At 40.6% G+C, this 17,417-nt stretch overlaps 1 protein-coding gene across 1 annotated transcript; it reads right to left on the bottom strand.

The window, feature by feature from the left end:
* Positions 1 to 8,473: 8,473 nt before the first annotated feature.
* dclre1b (DNA cross-link repair 1B) lies at positions 8,474 to 14,209 on the bottom strand. The gene is made up of 5 exons (XM_088292281.1): positions 13,990 to 14,209; positions 13,324 to 13,545; positions 11,876 to 12,041; positions 10,781 to 10,963; positions 8,474 to 9,812 (listed from the first exon to the last, which is right to left on the bottom strand). Exons 1-5 carry the CDS (start codon positions 14,206 to 14,208, stop codon positions 8,656 to 8,658), a joined length of 1,947 nt encoding a protein of 648 aa, XP_088148407.1. The 5' UTR covers position 14,209; the 3' UTR covers positions 8,474 to 8,655.
* Between the last annotated feature and the right edge of the window lie 3,208 nt (positions 14,210 to 17,417).

Genomic DNA, 17,417 nt, shown 5'->3' with positions numbered 1-17,417 from the left:
GTGATTATGTTTGTAATTGTTATGAAACCTGTGTGGTTTGTTACGAAAGATTATTTAGACCTCCACATTTTGACATTGTTAAATCACACACAGGTTAAACGACACGAACATGGGATTAGAATGCACACAAGTCATACTGTAATAATTAGATCTAGGACATGCAGTGGATACAGTCAAGGAGTCCAGGAGTGTGTCAATGATAGACATTGGAAAGGTTGAGGAGCAGCGAGTGGGCTCAATACGCATTAAAACATCCTTCACATTCCAATTAATGAGAAGGGATTTCCCTGAGCTTCCATCCACATTTTACAACCGAGGGGAGGGAAATTGAGTTGGTTGCGATACGAGGTTATACAACCGCTGGGGCATAGCCATATAAAAGTGATAAAGCGATCATATCAAGACATTACGGCGGGAACACAATATGTTCCAGGTCCAGCAAAAACTGAGCTAAAAGTTCTCATTGAATTATGATGAAATAAATTTGTTCATCATATGGCAGCTAGACAATCGACAGCTAGAAGGAGAAGCTAACTTAACTCAGCCTCATTAATAGAGCAATTTAATACAACCTCAGCTGAATACAAAGTGCTGTACATAAAGTAAAAATCAGCCATATGAAAACAAAGACCAAACAATAAATTAATTAAAAAAAAAAGTAAACACAGGAAACCGTGAAACAATCCCAAGCCAGAATCTTGGTCGAAAGCCAAAAAATAAAAATGTGTTTTAAGATGAGTTTTAAGCATGTACAAAGAGAGGGGTTTGCCTAACGTTTAACCGAAGCATTTTGAAAGGGATGGACTGGCACATGAAGAAGCAAAATCCCCTCTGAGCCGCCAGTTAGTCTTGGGTACCTCCAGTAATGGAGGAGCTCAGAGAAGTAAGTGAGGGCGAGACCATTAAAAGAAAAATATAAGAAACTTAAAATGTGCAGTGAAGGGAGGCCAGAATTTTCAGTTATGTGCTCCTTCCTACCACCTTCAGTTGAGAAGCGAGCAGCACCAACTAGATACGCTTGAGACGCTTGGCTGACTCCAAAATAAAGTGCAATACAATAATCCATCTGAGATGTGAGGCATGGATTATTGTTTCGAAGCATTGTTGTGAACCTAGGAGTCTACGTCATCACACTGGACAAAAAAACCCCACAAATTATGGCTCATGCCAATCACCAGAATGTAATTTAACCCTCATATGAAATGATGTCAAAGGAAAGCATGGCTCAACATGCTGAAAGTTGCAACTGCTGAGATGAAAGGCGAGATGTACTAATAATTTCAAGGCATATTAAATATTTATGCTATTTGTCATAGTTTATTAATATCCAAAAGGGAAATCCAACAATGGATTGGTCGCCTGCCAATGCTAGTGAACAGATAGACAAACAACGAACTGTCTTTGTTTTATTATTGTTGAGTAAAAATGATCATCAGCGAGGCCAAGGAAAAGGCGAGGTGGAAGAGCGCAGAGGTGTTTTCGCAGGAATTCAATCTGTCAGGAAGACTGAAGGATAACACATACAACACACACGGATGCCTATTCACTCCAAGACAGAACACAACGTAGAGCGCAGTTGCATAAGAAATCAATCTAAACGAGTCATTTTATGATTTATTTGCTATGAAGGATTCACTCGCCAAATCATTCCGTGTCAAGCAGGAAAAACACTGACAGAATAACCATAGAAGAAAACATCAACTCAAGAGATGAATGGATAGAACCACTGCCAAGGATCCCATCCCATAAATATTGAATATAGATGCTGAATAGTAAATTGAGCTCCCTCGGTACGGTTAAAAAAGGAATACAGCAGTGCTCTGCAATATGTGACTTGACTTACGAGTTTTTCCTAAATATGACCTTTCATTTAACCAATATTTGTACTTGATTGTACAAAAAGAATGACCAGTGCATCAAAATCCATCTTCGATGCCACTCCCAGTTGAGTTTTTCTGTCAAACTATTCCAAACAAGCCTTTCAGTTTGCACGCTAGCAAGCTAGATTTATGCTAATTATTATCTATGTTACGATGCTTTAACCATTTTCAGCAGTGGATTAAACACAAAAGAATGCAGCAACAACATTTTGGTCATATATTTTTTTGTGCTCTGCATAGAGCAACTAATAGTACCGTTCCGATGATCTGAGAAAGGTTTTGAGACGTCTCATTCGAATTGATTATTATGAATCCCACTTTCAGGCAGGATGCAAGGCAATGCAAGTGCGATTCACAATGCATCAATGAGCAGTATATCCATTTCTGTCTTTTTTTTATGAACTATGATATGATGGAGTGCCGTTTTTTCTTTTTTTTAGATTTTGGAGTGACGGCTAGAACTGATTAATGGCATTTCCATTCAGCACAATGAGAAAAGATGATATGAAATATAGTTGTTTTTCAATTTACAAGTACGGGGATGAATTAAACTCATATCTCAAGGCACCTCTGTATTATGGTCTTTGTTCAAAATTCACCCCAAAAAAATCAAGGTGTAATGAATAAAAGATCGCCAAAATCAAAATCCACAAAGAATTGAAAATTCCAGCACACTTTTCATCTACCTGGAAAATTCTGCTTGAAATGACTCAATTATGTGTGGTGGTTCTAGCTCTTGCAAATAAACCACTACCCACACCGCTCATCGGCAATGCTGAGTTCCAAAGTTTGAAGAGCAGGGTGACCGTCCATAAAGACCAAGTAAAAGTATCATTTGTATTTTCATTGGTGGATGCAGCACTTCATCATCAAGTTACCCTAATTACACCCGACTTAGTGGAGCATATCTTTGCAATACAACATGCAGCAGGCACATTGGCAACAATATTACCCCAAAACCCCACGTCAACAAGTTGGATGAAATTTCTTTTGGCTTTGTCAGACTAGTGTTCGTTCGGTCTGATCAAATCCCTTGAAAATTAAGGATATTGGCCCAGTTTAGTTCCTACATCATGGTTGTAGCAACTCTGTGTGGGGGCAAGACGGATGTTCTGTATTTGCAGATCGACCGGGTTGTATTTTAATGTATTGTATTGTTTTATTACACACTTGACGGGTGGGAATGCGCTAAAAAGTTAATTTTCCATAATATGTCCTTACATACTGTTAAGGTCAAATTTGATGAATATATATCTTTTTTTTTTTCATATTGTACTAAGTGGAAGGTTCTGTGATTCCTATTCTGATTGGGGAATGTCAACTTCACACATTAGTTTGCCTCCCCTGTTTAAAACCACATCTCTCCATGAGCAAAAAGGTTTACTAGTCACACAGTAGGCTTCTCGTATAGTTCGTACTTTTCAAATGAACATGAGTTCAAAGCGTACGCTTATTTTACAAGCTTCTCCTCTCACCTCAGGGCCGCAACACCCCAGTCTCACTCACACTGTGGCTATGAATCATCATTAGGTTGCTGATAAAGAACGCGATTAAAAGAAACAGTGTTTTGCAGAGCTCTGTGGACTGCAGTGGGAGGTTTCCCATTAAAGCGCATATGAGATAGCGTGTCGGCCAGGATAAGCGGCCACTCTGGAAATATAATAGCGATGAATAATAGTAATTGCTGTGTGTCACTCTCACTGGGAAGAAACACAAACGCGCCGTCACTTAGATTACCTGCTCGTGTTTACATTCTAATACGAGGAAGAGGCGAATTGCATGTTTAGAGATATTCAAAAGATGCCATGCCATAATGGAGGAGTATCAGAGTACTGAACGGGTCATTTTCTTATTGTATTTCCTCTTGTTAGCTGCACGCTGGAATGGCTTGCCCCATAAAATGCCTTCTCATTATGGACACAAACAAACTTGAAATGGAAAATGTCAGGGATATTTTAGCGATTTTTGTTTGATTCTACTTGTCAGTACAATCACATGGAGGAGAAAATAAATAATCTCTCCTGAGGCTAATAAACAGAATACAAATGCAGCAATGAGCTGTAATCACATAAGCTGGTATGGGTGGGCAATTGCAGGGTAAATTGCAATTGCCAAAAAGTTGCAGTCTGTCCGCGAAAATCCATGAGCAAAACTCACCAAAATACTTGTACCATGAATCCATCTTGCACTCTTTTTGACGAACGGGTGAGGAACAGTCTATCCCGGCTGACCTTGGTTGTGAGGCGGGGTATAGCATAGACTGGTCGCCATGCAGTCATTATTAGGGCACATGGAGGAGAAAAAAAAAACAACGACATAGTCACCAGTCAATATTTAAGCACGTACGGGATAAACAAACAATGGATTATAGAGCAACAAGAATTCACACTCACATTCACACCTATGAACAAATTTGACTTTGAATTAGCTTTTTTCTTTTAGCGAGACATAAAATTGACTCAAACAGACTAAAAAATAGAATAAGAGTTATTCCAGTGGAAAAAAAAAAAGAAATTTCATTTTAAGGCCATTCCAAGCAGCTTCAATACAATACACAGGGGGAGAGGAACGCGGTGACTAACGATGGGCGAGTGCATCGAAAGGGAGGAAAAGCTGCCAGAAGCATACAGAAGAGGTTGCTTATGCTTCGGGGCTGGAATAAACAAGATTAGAGACTGCAAGAGAGACTGTGAAAGAGAGCATGAAGAGTACAGTGCGAGAGAGGAGGGGAAGGTGGAGACCCCTGAAGGGAAGCACTCATGTGTGTGTCATCAACCAGCAGCTGGAGCTTAAGCCAAGTGAGCCGCAGCCCATGAGAGCAACAGAGAGAGAATGATCAATAATGGCTCACTATTTTTTTTATTTTATTTTATAATGACATTTCGGACAATGTTGCATTACACATGTCCAAATTCTACATGTTACATCATGTAGGCATTTAAAAATTAAATACATAAATCAACTACAGAAGGCATGGTTGCCTAATTTTTCATCGGCTATTTTAAATATGGACGTATAGTATAATAAAAATTTCAAAGCTGCTTTTAAATCTGATGCCGTTGGGTTAAACTATAACTTGACCTGTTAAGATATTTTTGATTGAAATAGCTTAAAAAAAAAAAACAACCTGCTGCAAATTCATCAAATGACTAGTTGCAGTTCTTTACACTCCATAAAAGGTATTACAATTTCAAACAATGCAAATTAACAAAAAGTACGTTTTTATTTTTATTTTTTTATTTTAGAGAATAAAAAAAAATAAGAATGAAAAACATGCATCAAGAGAGAAGACATCATTTGCATAATAAGGAGGAAATCCGCATACAACCACACTTGGAACGTCACTGGTTCACTATCTCGGCGGCTAACATGACCATCACGTTTTAGGAGTAATTAAAGCAGAAATCCAAGTAATTCAAAAGAATTCCGATTATTTTTCTCGTACTCTATCTTCCTCTTAATGTTCTCTTATCGCCCTCACTCAACCCTGTTCCTCCACACGACACATTCACGTCTGTCACCTCAAACCTCCACAAACACAGTCAGAGGCCAACAAAAACAGCTGAGCTCTGTCAGCAGACGTGATAACAGCCAGTGCCGCCGAGTGGGCGCAGCAAAGTGCAGAAACTGGCTTTTTCTTCTTGTGTCGGCACCAAAAGACAAGACCTCTGCTATCAGTTGTAGTGAGCCCTCAGCTGGTGCTCATCGCCCACGCAGCTCTGTCGACATTGTCACACGTTCAGCTGGAAATGAAAGGAACACTGATGCACTTTCTCTGAGCTCTGACTTCAAAAGAAAATCTGCCGCATTTTGCTTTCGCCTCCGGTTTAAACTTTTGCTCGACTCACTTAAGTGCATAGGGTTGAGGACTCTCCCGCAAAGCTGTCCATTTCATTCTCAAGGCTCAACAACTAAAAAGAACGAGTTGAATCACTACAAGATAATGGGAGTCCGTTGGGAGCTGTCCCTGGTGCTGAAATCTTCCCGAAACCGTAATTCAATGTTTTGGGTCTGACTCCAACATTTGCAGCTTTAAAGCACATACCTCAGGTAAAAAAAAAATAGCACTTGCGTTTGTAGTGTATGAATGAACCTGACGTTGAGAGCAATCTTCAGAGCAATTGACTCCATGACAGGGTTTCTTTACTTTTACCCCGTTATGTAGATTTTTACAGAAGGGACTGCACGTTATCTTTTCCCATCGTCAACACGTGTGTTTATGTTCAACCAGTCTCCATGTTTTTTTTCCTGCATAAAAAACGGCAGTCCTTCAAATTTCCTCTGGAATGTAGACAATTGCATGGCTGCTGGGAATAGCTTGCACAATACTGCCCCCTGAAGGCAGTATGGCCACATTGCAACAAGAACCGCAAGGCAATCAGACGACAGATACGCAAAATTTGAAAGGGGAATTAGACAGATGTATTGTCCCTTTCCAAAACAATAGTTTTTTCCTGTGTAATAAAAGCTTTGTTTTTAACTAAATAGGCAAAGATTACACATTGAGCCAGTAAATTTGAGAGTAAATGAAGTTGTTACTATACATAGTCGCTGTTTAGTTTATGGGAAAAAATTCATTTGGAGAACCTATCCACTGTCATTTCTTGAAATAGCGGCCTATTCACCGTTTTGCGCTCATCTTGCGACACCTTGGTGCCAATGAACTAGGTGGAAGTGAGCAGAGGAGCTTCATATATAGTACAGGGGAGAGGTTAAAAAAATCTAAATGGTGGTTGTAAGTGGTGGGCAACTGCACACATGGACAATGTGGTGTGTCAATATGCAAAAGGGCTCAACAACAATTATCAAATTAGTTGACAATTTGAATAGTCGACATGTCGTATATCAATATTGTTCATTATTTGGTTCATGATATGGTTCATTATTGTGTTTTCTCTGAAAAATGTGCTGTCTGCCGCTGGCTGTATGCAACCCACATGCACAGAAGTGGTGTCATCTGGATCGTCCATGATATAAAACTGAAGCATTGTGGGTAATTGAGTTTCATGGCTAACCTGTGTTAGCGTTAGCAACAGAGTCCGAAAGTCCAGATACATTTCACAAAATTACTCAGTATGGTGTAACGTGACACGTCCTTTTCTTAGCAGCACAGCAGTGATAAACGAGCACCTAAAAAGCAGCACGTTGTGGGTGATACTCATTTCTGTGTCGTTGGAAACTAGCTAAAGTTAGCACAATCAGGGTTCCATGTGCGTCTGATCATGGAACAACACACGCATGTCCTGTTGAGTTAATATTTGCAGCATCTAATGTGGATTATGGCAGCATTAATCAGATAACTCACGTTTATTAAAAAACGAAACACACTTTCTGTTTACCAACAATAGAAGAGCAAAAGCACGTGTTACCTCTTGGCCACTCTCGAGCTCGATCGCGCACGGGGTAATGCTTTTATGAACTCGGACATCTTGGTCCTCAAAGTAACAAACACAACATGACCTATTTGTCACAGGACCTTTACCGATACACAAAAGACAAACTAACTAGATCGTTAGAATATACTTTTTTTATTAACAGTGCTAAAAAATTATGTTCCCCCTAATCTTCAATGTTTTTTTTTCAGTCCAGGTGCATGCCAGTTGGAATGTTTAGACCAAATTATGCAAACTGGAGAAGCGAGACAAAATGTTTTGAATAAAGGGTAATTGAAAACAAAATGAAAAACCAATACAAGTTTTTATTTTAGTTTACTTTAGCACAGTGCATTTCACTAATTTTACTCAAATGATTTCACTCCATACAAAAAAAGGATTGGCGCCCAAGTAGAGTGAAACGTTTTTAAGTATTTGTTTTTTTTATTTATCCACAGATAGTTTCAGTATTCAAGTAACTCAGCATATTTTATAGTTTTTGGTTAGATTAATGCACTAAACATTTAGAGCTCATAATTTTAAGGCTACACTATTGCCTTCAATTTAAGTTGCTCCCATCATTTATAAACACGTGAGAAAGGCTGGTGAAAGCTGCTAAGTTTAATCAAAGTTGAATGTACTATCCTCTTAATCGTCTATATTCATGTTTCACCTGAACGAATTCTAGCTTTAAGCAACAAACAATGTCTATTCTCATCAGTTCAAGTTATTTCAGTGATGATTGTGGATTTTTCATTCTTTAACAAAAGCCTGCCTGTGCTGTGTGTGCACAGGAAAGAACACTACCTAACAGCAGGCTCAGACACATTGTGGTCGCTTGGCTAAAAAGCAAAATCTCAAGACATTTGTGCTGCCCAATGCGAAGAGACAAACTAAAAAGTAAGATAAGAAAAAGAGTCCGGCTATAAATACTACTGGACATTTGTGAAAGAAAGTAAAACATCTGCAGGAGGCACCCTTCAAAACTTGAGGCAGTTGGAGTCTTTTGCTTTTGACTATTGGGCCAAAATATCGGTCAAGACATGCTAAAATGCTTACTGAGAGTTACAAAAGCCATTTGAGTGCAGACATTTCCTGAAAAGCAAGTAAATATTAAGTCACAGGCACCATCATTCCTGTCAGAGTCAGAATCTGTCCTGAGTATTTTCAAGGTAATTCTGTTGGTGGGACATAAAAATAAAACTGCTTCATTTTCCTTGGTTCATTTTCAGTAAACTTTTATTTATTATTAGTTTTGTCAGTGTCAAGATATTTTGTGATCATTGTGGTTATTCATTTCTGTTTTGTGGAGTGCCATGAGAGATTTTTACCATGTAAAGTGAGTTAAAATGGCTCAGTGAAGGTTAGGAAACAGCACACAAGGTTAAACAGCAAAAACACACTTATGGCACATTTGGCTTGCGTACGGGACACAGGGAAACCATGCGCATGACATTCCTCAGAAGGGAGCACGGCTTTAAGTCCTCCAGTGGGAAAACCACATGCTTCAAGATTTCGTTTTCGAGCTGTTCTAGGTGAGCCTGGGAATACTGCAATGAACCGGACGAAGCTACGGAATTGTGAAAACTGGCATCGGGTACAGAGTCACTGTCAGACACGCTCAAGTCGTGGTCATCCGACATTGGACGAGCATGAGTCCCATTACACGCGGACGCCGTCACCTTTCCAGTGGTGCGTCGCCACGGCGTTAGGCAGTCGCCGGTGTTCTGCAGGATTTTCAAAGGGCTGAAATTGCTCTGGCTGAGTTGACTGAATGGCACCCGTTGCGCTGTCAAAAGCTCTTCCGGAACGGTGTGCACGAGGTTGAACTTCCATGTGTCCAAGGTTTCTCTGCGGCTTTCGTAAGGGGTTAGCTCCTCGCTGGATTCTGCCAGGTTGGAATCAACACCATCTAAGTCCATCTCCTCTTCCTGAGAAGAAGAAGAAGAAGAAGAAGAAGAAGAAGAAGAAGAAGAAGAATCATGATCCAGACACTCCCTGGGTTTCTTGCTTGAACTCCCAGGAGAGCTAAACACCACTCCTTTAGGCACAAGCGGTCGGACATATCGACGCCGAAGCTTGGCTGATGATTTTTGATAGTTTTCCGGCAGCCTCCTCATGTACTGTTGCACCGATTCAGGCACCAGGACTTCGTGCCTTTTGCTGGGTAATAAGGTGCAGAGGCTTGCTGGGATGCCGTTGCCAACAATGGGCAATAGGGATGAAGGTTTGAGTCCAGAGACAAAGTCCACCAGCTCTTGATAAGACGAGTGGTCCGAGTAGGGCACCACGTGGAGTTTGGGGTGGAAGAGGGTGAGAGGCCTGCTGGTGGGATAGATGGCCAAAGTGGGTTGTTCGCGGTTCCACTGGCACATGGCGGCAAAAGAGATCTCTCTCTGCTCCACAACGCGGATACGACCAACATCTGGTTCCGTGGCAAAGACGTCGGGCAGCCCGAGCACTTGGAGGGTCTCCATCCTGTCGAAACTCACCTCGATCCAGGTTTGAAACTCCATAGCCAGTTCCACCAACAGAGACTCCTTACCAAGGGTATAGAGACCTACAAGAAAGCAGAAGATCGCAACACACTTGGTCACTAGACCTTAGGGCCGGACAATTCATCGAGTCGAACAATTTATTTGAGTTTAGGGCTGCAGCTATTGAATATATTTAAAACCGAGTATTTTAATGATTATCGTATTAAATAATCAAATAAAAATAGACTGTGCTTCATGAAATGCGCTACATAAATAAATTTGTACTGTATTGTATTAAACAATACCACCACACAATAGCAAAACATTTATGTGAGGTGCATCTGGCTGTTGACTGGCTAACTGTGTGTGACCTGGCAGTCTGTGTGGGTAAATAATCCCTGCGAAGCATCCAGGCAAAAATTTTGCGATGACCTTTTTTGCACTCCATTTATTTGATTGATTGTTTCAAGGTTGCATACCTTTCAATGGAATTTATGAGAATGAAAGGTACATACCAATAATATACCAAATTGAAGTCAGGGTCCTAATAGGACATTTGAATACGGTGGGGGAAAAATACATTTTGATCTTGATTCCGTCTAACAACAACCAGATTTCATGCAAGTAGTCAAGTAACCATTCTATTCCTGATAGCACTGCTTACCGAAGGGCTATTGAGGCCACGCCGCCTACATACAGTATACTGTGCATTCCCCCGTTCTATGGAGAGATTGTCACTAGTATTTATATTAGATTTCTGTTATTTTCATTGAATATTTTTAATGGCTTTCATTATTATTTGTGGATAGGAAAGGGTGCAATTTTGTTCATTTTTGATTAGGATGGAACGAGGGAGTGAACGAGTCAATGGTGTTCAGTCAGTGCGCCAGAAAATTTTTGAAATTGTGTTCTTGTTTGGTATTGGGAGAAATAAACCAAATCACAGAAGGGGTAAATAACATCACTGCCATTTGCTTTTTAAATAAGAATTTAAACAATTCTAATGACTAAATGATTTGTGGCATTGAAAGAAGCAGTGTAAAAAAGTTACCCAAGACAACACGGTGGTCCGGGTGGCTGCGGATGATTTCCTTGATTTGTTGTGTGGCTTGCTTTCTTGAGGGGATGCTGCGGTTGGGGTCACAGTTGGTGTTGTCCAAGTACAGGACATCGATCGTGGCGTTGGTCGCCAAGCACAGCTCACGCAGCATTGATGGGGAATATCTGAAGTCACCTGAAATTTTGAAGGAGGGGATGATTAAAAATGCACCAGACAAACACTTTTTTGTGCGTCTCTGTGTTATACAGATGAAACCATACAAAAATTTCATAGCACGATCACGCCAAAAATTCCCGATATTACTTCCATCCATTATCTAAGCCGCTTCTCCTCACGAAGGTCGCGACGTCGCAGAGCCTATCCCAGCTGTCTTTGTGCAGTAGGCAGAGTACACCCTGAACTGGTTGCCAGCCAATCACAGGAAATACAAATGTTAAGCGCCACCAATGCTAATTTAGAATGGACAGTTGGATTTCTTTGCCCAAAAACACACCAAGACGTGACGATGGCGGGAATGAGAGCGAACCTGAAGTACTCGCGTTGCCACCCCTTCCTATAAACACTGATGTCGAGCTGCACACTGAAGTAAGCATTCACGCTTGGAGGGTGAGCTGCAGGAGCTATGGAGCACATGGAGCAAAACCAGTATTAAGACAGGTGGGTAACTCTGCTTTATGAGCTCTTTAGTTGCAATAGTTACCTGTCTAGGCATAAATGTTTTACTTCATTGCCCAGCTTAGTTAGTGCTCATATTTATCAGTCCATATCAATAGTGTTGGGCCAATACCTTAAAAATGGTAATTTTTCAGGGGACCCCAAAAATGTCAAGTTTGTTCAACAATTAGAACTGCACACATACAAACAACAGCACAAATCTCAGTCAAGTTTTTCATTTGATCTCTGTTGCATACCTGTAATATTGTAAGCAGTGAAATCTGATGATTAATTATAAAGGAAAGATAATAATTATTTAATAACCGTTTGGACATACCTTTGGAACATACGTTCTGAGAACCACCCCAATACGAACTCTTCCATACGCAAATACACAATACAGTTGCATTCCTAGTGTGCTGAGACACTCACCGGTGTAAAGTATGGTGCCAAAGTAACCCTCGAAGAGGAACATGACTGCGCCTGGACAGTGGTTGGCGTCGATCAGTGTGACCGTCATGTTTTCTTTGCCAATATCATCCAGGGGCAGGAGGTATGAGTCACCCAGCTCCAATGGGTGGATCCACTTCTCCTTCACCTACACACAAGAAAAAAATAACAGCAGGATTAACAATAATAAACTAATAACCACAATAATCTTTCAGTGGATATAAAAAGTGTACACGCCCATGCTCATATGTTGGGTTGCGATAAACGTGCCTATACACACACACACACACACACACACACAGGCGAAATGCTGGGTTTTAATGATGTAAAAAAAAATTAGACCAAGATAAATAATTTCAAAACTTAGTGAACCATTTTTGACCCAGAATCTCTGCAACTCAACAAACAATACTTTCAGAAGGGAGGTAAATATAAACGACTTAGATTATATGATTGCTTAAGTATGCACACCCGCTTCAAACTGGGGAAGTGCTTGTGTTGAAAACACACAAATTACATTCAAACTTGTGTGAAATGGAAATTAGCATAAACCTGCCACCATTTAAAATGCCTCAGACGAACTTCAAATATAGTTCAACTGTTCTAGTATGTGTTCTCTTCGATTGTTATTGTCAAGAGATCTTAAAGCACAGTTCTGTTTTTTTAACGTATAAGTAAGGAGATGAACACAAAAGACTTGAAATATACAGTAGAACACAATGAATATCAATGTTGACCCGCAAAGCTGCACACATCTGCAATTGCACACTTCTCACACCCTTTCAGCACACATTAAATGTAGTCAGCATATAGAAATTGTCAAACCTGAACTATAACGGCATTTTCATATTCACCTCATCCAACGTTTATTTGGCACATATGGTTGATGGAGTGGGAATAACAATGTGTTGTTAAAAAAAAAAAAGTTAAAGTATGGAAGAATTTCAGACTGAAATGTGTACCACGTTGTGCATTCATTGTCACTAGGTTCAGTTTACCTAGCCTTGGGTCTTATAGGTGGCTTCTTTACTGAAATATCAATGTTGATTTACCTTATTAATATTACCCCTGCGATATTGGTCTCTGTTATATGACTACTGTCAAGTCGTGGCTTGTGTATGACCACGGTGACAACTGCAGTTAAGTCATCACACTTATTGCTCCTCTCCAAAATTGTTAGAAAGATTGTCAACCTAACGACAGCCAGGTTTGCATTGTCTCAACGTTATGTGGGGAAGTGAGATCCGCCCCTAAAAGGAGCTAATTTCATCATGGCAATTTTTTTATTAAAGCTTTGCACAAACAAATCATTAAGAGGCATGGTAACTGTTTTAAATTTGGGATGGGTGGATTGTTAAGCGTCTCATTTAAAGCAAGTACTTAAGCCCACGTGTGACCACCATCCATCATAAATGAAAGAGATTCCTCACCTGCAGCTTGACTTTGAGCAACGAAGCGGTTACCGGGGAGCAGTAAATCGGTCGGTCCGTCCATGTGGACGTCAGACCGACTGTGTGGTCGCTGTGCATGTGCGACAAGAAGAAGAGCCTGCTCTCTGGACATCTGCGAACATGCCAGAAGTCTACGGCCAGAGGAGTGTTGGCGATGATCTTGCCATTGGACATCGTCCCATCCGACGTTGCAGGCGCACCCTGCCGTTAAACGAGTAAAAATCGTTTGTGATCACTCGCTTACTGGTCTCGGGTCATGTAGTGGCTCGTTTGAGGCCTGGTGGGCTAATTATGTCTAGTTTCGCGGCGCCATGTTTTAGCGTCCTGAAAATGTTCAATGAAAGGCCCAGTAGAAAAGCAAACGACTGATTTCTCCCTTCGGTCAAGGCACCAAGCAATCTCTTCCCGCGCCACGATATTTTCAATTTAGCTTCAACGTCACGCCCCTTCGCTCCCACAAGACCGTCGTCTTTTGATTGCGTCACCAAGCATTTCACGCTTACAGAAAGAAATACTCGATTTCAAAGAAATAATGGACAGATAAGCAAGGATTAATTCACCTTTTAAACAAATTATTTTTTATTTACTATCCTCACGTGTTAAATGAAAAAGAACACCGTCGGCTCTAAATTACGTTAGCCTTACGTCACATCCAGGTGTCGACTCATGCGGCATCCAATTCTTACATAATCTGAAAACAGAGCACGCTGGCAACTTTGTAGTGGTTTGCTGGGCTACATTATGATTGTTTATAATCGGCGTGTTTTTCGCGTTCTGAAAATGTTCCGCAAAAGGCTCATTAAGAAAAGTGAGCCGGTTTACTTTTTCAAAACATTCGAAACTGTTTGCCACCACCAGCGCCATGTTTTTCTTCTTCTTCGTCTATTTATAGGCGGGTGAGGACTGATGCACAAAGCGCATTACCGCCACCTACCGTGCCGGAGTCTGGGTCAGCGTTCACTTGCTGCTTTCACATATTTGACAGTAGCAATTAAAAAAAAAGATCCATGTTTCCCAAACGAAATTATCGATCCATTTAATCCTGTATACCCTAATCTTAATATATATATAATTATTTGTTTTTAATATTTCCACTGACTCACTACATTCATCCCACCCACCTTTTGCTAAAGCTTATATCTATGGTGCCCTGTACGGCCGCCGCACCAAAATTACTTTAATTCCCCTTAAACTATATTCGTTATGTAGGTTTACTGTACCCTGGCCTCACTTATGCCAAGATACACTCTTAACCCTTGACCATTAGTAAGTGCTTGTTTCGCTGTTTTTTTAATGATTTTATTGTCCACACGATGGCAGTAGATGAGAAGGCAAGATATGTAGGGCGGTTGCTTTATTTATTTATTTATTTATGTTCGTATCAGACAGAATGACAACGTAGCTGTTTTCATTATTTAATATCTTGGCTCTATTTTCATAGTGTTTTTCTTGGCACTATGCTATGCATAATAAATTACAATCTTTGAGATTACTGATTCAATTGTAGTTTCCTTTTCAAGAATATGTTTAAAATATAATACAGTACACGGGTGTTTTAAAACTGTATTTTAATTGTATATGTGTGAAGATTGAATCTCGATTTGCACAGTCTTCAGTTCTTTTCTAAAGAGAGGGAGAGGAAAGGTAGTCCAAAATACGTATTTTCAATTTCGTTAGTTGGAGCGGAGGTTACAACCAAATGGGGGCGTTACTATGGTGACGGCACCTCACAGTAGTCGCCCCCCCCGCTCCCTTTTACAGTTACTTCCACAGGACTACTCACATGTGAGGATTACACCTGCCACTTTCTCTCTTACTGCAGCGCGTGTCTCCTGCTTCTGCCCCCAAAGCACATGCATCACCGCCAGCTTTACTGCTAATTATTTGACTCGCACTCCACACTGCACTCACACAAGAGGATGGCGTGGGGAGCGCGGGGGTTTGGAAGCTTGTTACCGTTCACATCTAAGACTTGCTGAGAAGCCATACGGAGCAGCCGGGTGCCATTTAGATTAGCAGCACACCGAGTGCGGTCTTGCGCTGTAGTCGGTGGAGAAATGATGATGAAATGGGGATATAGTTGGAGGAGTAATCAGGCATAACTGCACTGTATTCTTTAGTTGGTCACGCATCATTTCCTTTAACTACAAAAATAAAAGAAACAAATACTTGCAGCTTCTGCTTTTTGAAAGAAAGGAGGTGAAAATTGGACATTATAGGAACTGTTGTGTTTTCGAAAATAAAAAAGGGTGGTGACTTAATCAAAGTAATTTTCCCATTGAAATTAATTGAAAACACACACACACACGCACACGCACGCACACGCCCACCCCCACACACCCACACACGCACACACACAGAAAACTATCAGTTTTACCGTTTAGCTGCAAATCATTTGGGTTCTCCTTTCGGACACACTCACCAGCAATATGGGCGATGGGTACGTTCCCCAAGTCTTGAGTGATTTTTTTTTTTTTAATAAATTAATATTATGCAAGTAAAATTTAATCCCAAACTCTCCTTGTAAAAATTGCTTTAGTGAATGTCGCTGCAATTTCTTTTCAGTGTAGTTTACTTCTTTTTAGAGTAAAATGAATTCTGCGAATTCTTTTGTCAGCGATGACAGAACATTGAAATTGGATTTGTCTTAGAACATAGAGAATCATTAATAGGAGGGTGTTCTCTGTATGATTATTTTTGAACTATTGACTTCATCCATGATGAGAATAATGAGTGCATGCTGATAAGCGTGTCAATGCTTGAATGGGAAAGATGCTGAGGTCAGACCTGCCTGCCTCCTCGCTATTACATTTGCATGCAGAACCGAAGAAGCAGAAGCGCTGTCAGACAGCAGCGGTGACAGCAAAGCAAATGGCTCCTGTCACTATTCTTCATGCCGTTCGCAGCTGCCTTCCTCTTTGATGTAATGACAAGCAACGAGAACCGACGATTTGTCAGACTTTTGGATTGTTCTATATTCCGCTTGATTTCTAGAGCTTCCGTTGTTGGAAGCCGACATGCTTTTTTTAGACTAAACCGAGGGGAGCTAGATTAGAAAAGCAGAATGTTGACAACGTTGTCATGACTTTTTTGACCACTCTTGGAATGATTTTTCAAAAATTATCAAGAAACTTCAATTCACTCGAAGAAGCAAGCAACACGAGCAGCATGTCAATTGTGCTAAAAACTGCCAACGAAATGATTTATGCGTTGCAAAAGAAGTGATTTAGCCTCATGTTGGAAACTTGGAGGTACAGTACTTGTAGAAATCTATGTGTGTGTTTCTATGTGTGTGAATTTATTTTCAGGCCATGACTCAGCTGTACATTCAATTGCTTTCCTTTAAATATAATCCTCCCATGCTGCTGTACATCGATCTTGGATGAATGACGAGCAGATTATACGTATTAGCGCCATTCATCCGAGCCAACACATTGCCATGCTCAGAGGTGATGGCAGCTTTATTTCCCTTCAGGGATAATGCAGCGGTGCTGTTTGCACGCTCCTTGTCGAGATATTTATGGGCATGTGTGAGAAGCCAAAGATGTCCCTCGGGGGTGAAGAGCTCGTTGCCGGGTAGAACGTGCTGGTGGAAGATGGATTTCTCACTCGTCCTCCTGCCATCTCTCTGTCATTCACTTATTGTTGCCTTCAGCGGCTTTCTGCTGACCAAACTCAATCCAAACAGGGCCACAAAATACTCGGCGCTACGTTTGATTTGATTAGACCCAGTTGTTTAGCCGTTGAGAAGTGACATATAAGAGGAAGCGGGCTACGTGATACATCACAGCACCGCATCGCTTTCAGCGTGAAGTGTGACTAATTGAGTTAAGAAAGAACCAGGCTGAGGTTCCGCACCAATAAGTATGTTGTTTATCTTGGAGCTGACAAAAGTGCGAATGTTGATTTAAAACCTTTTTTAGGGCTTTTAAGCCACATTTGATTGCTAAATCGGGCAGTTGCTCGTATTATTCTACATTGGTTTAATAAATGAAGCAGTTATTTTTAATTATACAAGAATAAAGGTTGCTCATTTTTAAAGAAACACCAAGCAAGGTTTTTCAACCTTTATG

Source organism: Idiotropiscis lumnitzeri, chromosome 3 (assembly GCF_059441095.1).
Source record: "Idiotropiscis lumnitzeri isolate Australia: NSW breed Sydney's pygmy pipehorse chromosome 3, RoL_Ilum_1.0, whole genome shotgun sequence".
Taxonomy (NCBI): Eukaryota; Metazoa; Chordata; class Actinopteri; order Syngnathiformes; family Syngnathidae; genus Idiotropiscis; species Idiotropiscis lumnitzeri.
The sequence above is the reverse complement of the archived record's forward strand: the minus strand, read 5'-3'. Positions and strand labels throughout refer to the sequence as shown.

Excerpts from the sequence above, each read along its gene's own strand:
- dclre1b (XM_088292281.1), bottom strand. The coding sequence starts at position 14,208 with ATGGCGCTGGTGGTGGCAAACAGTTTCGAATGTTTTGAAAAAGTAAAC. Across the intron at positions 13,546-13,989 it reads AGTCGACACCTGGATGTGAC|GGTGCGCCTGCAACGTCGGA; the intron begins GTAAGGCTAACG and ends GTTTAACGGCAG. Across the intron at positions 10,964-11,875 it reads TGGCACCATACTTTACACCG|GTGACTTCAGATATTCCCCA; the intron begins GTGAGTGTCTCA and ends TCAAAATTTCAG.